Source organism: Acyrthosiphon pisum, chromosome A3 (assembly GCF_005508785.2).
Source record: "Acyrthosiphon pisum isolate AL4f chromosome A3, pea_aphid_22Mar2018_4r6ur, whole genome shotgun sequence".
Lineage (NCBI taxonomy): Eukaryota > Metazoa > Arthropoda > Insecta > Hemiptera > Aphididae > Acyrthosiphon > Acyrthosiphon pisum.
Window position 1 is genome coordinate 22,955,845 of NC_042496.1, and position 4,734 is coordinate 22,960,578.

The following is a 4,734-nucleotide window of genomic DNA, read 5'->3' on the forward strand; positions in this document are numbered from 1 at the left end:
ATTTTTTTCGATTAAATTAGAAATCTGCCCGTGCTGTAAAGCACTAAAGCGTAAAGCTTAGATATACCAGCTGTCTTATTACGACAGAAATCTTAACAATATTGTATTTCATATATGAATATAATATTATGACTCGAGCTTTTTGAAGGCGCGTAAAGGCGGCGCATTCACTACTGCGTATACCGCGGCTACCGCGACTTTTGGACGGGTCACTGTCAGCTTGGCGGATTCAGTTTGCAGCACTGTAGTTGTTAGCTTCCGATTTATGATAAGTACGGGTGCGAAGTCGTACTGAAGATGACAATAACAACCTTGGGTTGTTTCCAAGTCTCTCGTTACTTTTGTTGAGAGAAAAAAAACGCCAGTGTTTTTAATAGACGGTACGACTAAGGGATTGCGTAAAATGAACTTTTGGAGTTGACAGTATCGTTGCCGTTGGACAGTGTTATTCTTCGTTAGTCATATCGATCGCTCGTCGTAGTAGTTTGTGTGTAAAAATCTATCAACAATGTCCACGCCAGCCAGGAGAAGATTGATGAGAGATTTCAAAAGGTAAAAACTTTATTGCTACCGCATCACATCATCGGGCGACTAAAAATAATCTCAATGTTTTTACTCGTTTACGGTCCGATTTGTTACTAAAACCTATTGATATTAGATTGCAGGAAGATCCGCCGACCGGTGTAAGTGGAGCACCTACTGACAATAATATTATGATTTGGAATGCCGTTATATTTGGGTAAAGCTATATCTTCTGTGTTGACAAAGACAAACATTCCAGCTTAAAATGTTTTCTAGGCCACATGATACACCATTTGAAGATGGTACGTTTAAATTGACTATTGAGTTTACTGAAGAATATCCAAATAAAGCACCGACAGTAAGATTTGTGTCAAAAATGTTTCATCCAAATGTGTATGCAGATGGTGGAATATGCTTAGATATATTACAAAATAGATGGAGCCCTACATATGATGTATCTGCCATACTAACTTCAATTCAAGTACTTAAAAAAAAAATCGTAATTTAATATAGTTATACCTACTTTATTGGACACCTTTTTTGGTGTCATATTATATAACAGATTATTGATTATAGACCGTATGTAATCTTATAACTTAAACAAATAGCATGTTTAATAATATTGTTTGCTCTTGTGACTGTCATGGCAAAGATAAGAAATACCATCGTTAATTTAGGTAATACAATAAATCAGTCGATAATTATTTTTAGCCACTTGTTAATTTTTTTCTCTACTACTAAATAGTTTTGATAAATATATCATTATTTCTTCAAAACAGGTGCCTAATAAAGTAGATATTTATAACTTGACAGATTTTTCATATTTTGTATTTTTTTCACATTTAGTCATTACTAAGTGATCCAAATCCAAATTCGCCAGCTAATTCGATGGCCGCTCAGTTATACAAGGAAAATCGACGGGAATACGAAAAAAGAGTGAAGGCTTGTGTAGAACAGAGTTTCATCGATTAATTTTTATTTGAAGTGCTTAACATTTTCATCTTTAGTATTTATCAAATATGAAGAAAAATAAATATATTTATATATATTATGTATATGTAAAATATGTAATATTACATTTCCAAAAATTCAATATTTTTATTTTATGAATTTCATTTTTCTTTTATTTGGTAAACCATTGTTATATTTTGTGGCTTAAAACTAACATTATAAATATAAATATATAATATAATTTAAAAATAAAATGATTAAACATGTTTGAAATGATTAATCTATTAGAAACATTTAATGAATTGAGTTTTGTTTAATTATTATTTGTTCCGAAATTCTATTTTCTGATGATATGTCTAGTCTTGATAGTGCTGTAAGTATTATTCATTTAAGATTGTTATTTACAATTATATTTTAGAATTTTTTGTTAATTAAGAACCAACTCGCCAAGTGATTATTAAAAATTATAATTATTAACACATAAATGATCTGCGATCATATTGATTTTTAATTTTTAAGTTTATTGGAGTAAAACTACTTTACCTAGTGATCTTTTTTTGTTGCAAGTTAATTTGAGACAAATTCTGATTGCACCATCATCCTTAACTCTTTAAAATATATGAAAAAACCAAAATTTGTGATATGCGTAGTAAACTAGAGTGTCATGTACAATGTAAACAAGAAATTGCAAACTCCAGAAATCCACAACTTAAAGATTTCTGCATATATTTTTTTACCTATCATTCTTAATTTATTACTGTACGTAATACCTAAGTGGCTAACATAATTTCATATTTCAGTCTTCAAGTATTTCATATGTTTGAAAGGGACTTAAACTGTAAAGGAAATTTAAGTACTATAGTTGATGGGTTTAAAGTAGCAGAAATATTAAAAAAAGAAGATCCATTACATTTTTAAAAATCTCACTGAAATTGAAATAGAATCTGAATACATAGAATCCGGTTTTCACTATAAATGTACAAGACCAGTTATAAAACGGTGGATCTCGCTCTGCTGTACAGTACGTTACAAGTGGGTCACTCTATAATGGATGGTATTAAATTTGAATTCAACGATGTAATATACTAATATCATTGTATAAGAAAAACTATTCTGAGCGGAGACGGTATGTCAGTCTAGGTATAAGACATATAGGTAATATACTTATCAATGCCATTAAAAAAAAAATTGACCTATAATAGGTACCTATAATAAATTCCAAATTAATCATATCCCAATATCCATTAGGTACTTATAACATGTTATACATCAGCAACAAACCGTGATACTATCATAGATATATAATAATATACTTTTGAAGTTTTCAGTACCCACAAATAATATTATACAATCACAACAAAATAACTAAAATAGTTATTCTAGGTTTTTTTAATATATAATTTTGTCCAAATTTGAACTTAAAATGACTATAAAAATAAATTGTGCTTATGTATTTTCTAGATTTTTTGGTAACAAAATTAACTACTTGCGTAGAATCTTGTTTTAATTATTCAATCCTTAGATATAAAAGTTGAACGTTTTATAAATTTTGAACTACAAAATAATTATTCAATTTTAAATTTGATAAATTTTGTCAAAATTCGATCTTTAAATGTGTATAAAAAAAAATTGCGCCTATGTATTTTCAATATTTTTCAACTACTATTTTAACAATATATCAGGCGCCTTGCATTAAATTTTTACACTTTTTGACCCAACAGATAAAACTTTATTGATATTTATAGAAAAAAAAACTAAAAAAACTGAAAACTGACAATGTCCATAAACAGCTCAAAAAGAGTCAAATTATTTTCAAAATGTTATCGTCCTTGAATAAGGATAAGAATTTATAAAATAAAGTATATTATAAGTACATTACAAGATACATTCAGTGAAATTTGCATGTATCTACAGTTATTCGATTTTGAATTACAACAAAATAAGAAAATCGCTACATGAGAAATCGAGTGAATATCCAATGTAAAATTTGAATTTCAAACGCTCATAAAAACGTAATTTGACTCTGTAGACATTTTTTTTTGATAAAGGTAGATAATCAAGGAATCTGTATTACATTTTAAAATCTTAGTTTCAAAAAGAAAAATTTTTTCGAATTATTAACTCAAAATAATTTGCTAATTTTCGTGATTTTTCCATATTTTGTCAATTTTTGAACTTTAAATGCTAATAAAAAAAAACGGTGACTAAGGATTTTTAATGTTTTTCAAATGCCATTGTAACAATATAGTAGGAGCCTTGTAGTAAGTTTTCAAGTATTTTTACTCAACAATAAAGTTTTATTGATATTCATAGAAACAAAACTAATAAAATTGAAAACTGAAAATGTCCCTAAACAGTTTAAAACAAATCAATATATTTGTGAAAAATCGATTTTGCTAAAAAATTCCCGTTTTTCCTTAATTTTTCTTTTGTTTTTCACGGCGCTTTTGAAAATTACTGGGAATTTTGAATTTTGACCCAATGCACCAACAATATTCACCGAAGTTAAAAATCGAAGTTCTATTTCGACTACTTATCATGTAGTCAAAAAAAAAAGGAGGGTAAGTGGATGTCACTCTGCTGTACAGTTGATTACAAGTGGGTCACTGTATAATGGATGGTATTAAATTTGAATTCAAAGATATAATATCATTGTATAAGAAAAACGATTCTGAGCGGAGACGATATATCGGTCTATAGGTATAAGACATATTTTTTTAAGTATATAATTATCTATGGTATTAAAAAAAAAATTGACCTGTAATAAATTCCAAATTAATCATATTAGGTATTTAATATAACACGTTATACATCAACAACAAACCGTGATACTATCATAGATATATAATAGTATACTTTAGAAGTTTCATGTACCCACGAATAATATTATACAATCGCAACAAAATAACTAAAATAGTTATTCTAGGTATTTTAATATGTAATTTCGTCCAAATTTGAACTTAAAATGAGTATAAAAATAAACTGTGCTTATGTGTTTTTAGATTTTTTGGTAACAGAATTAAATATTTACGTGGAATCTTGTTTTAAAATTTCAATCCTTAGATATAAAAGTTGACCATTTTATAAATTTTTTTTTAAAAAAATTGTGCCTATGTATTTTTAATATTTTTCAACTGCTATTGTAACAATATATCAGGAACCTTGCATTAAATTTTCACGCTTTTTTACCCAACAAACAAAATTTTATTGATATTTATAGAAAAAAAAACTAAACAAATTGAAAACTGACAGTGTCCGTAA

At 27.6% G+C, this 4,734-nt stretch overlaps 1 protein-coding gene across 1 annotated transcript; it reads left to right on the forward strand.

The window, feature by feature from the left end:
* The first annotated feature begins 324 nt into the window (after nucleotides 1-324).
* Nucleotides 325-1,952, forward strand: LOC100167524 (ubiquitin-conjugating enzyme rad6-like). The gene is given in 4 exon segments (NM_001162282.2): nucleotides 325-552; nucleotides 659-739; nucleotides 799-1,003; nucleotides 1,369-1,952. Coding segments are annotated over 4 exon segments (456 nt in total). The 5' UTR covers nucleotides 325-508; the 3' UTR covers nucleotides 1,495-1,952.
* Nucleotides 1,953-4,734: the final 2,782 nt, after the last annotated feature.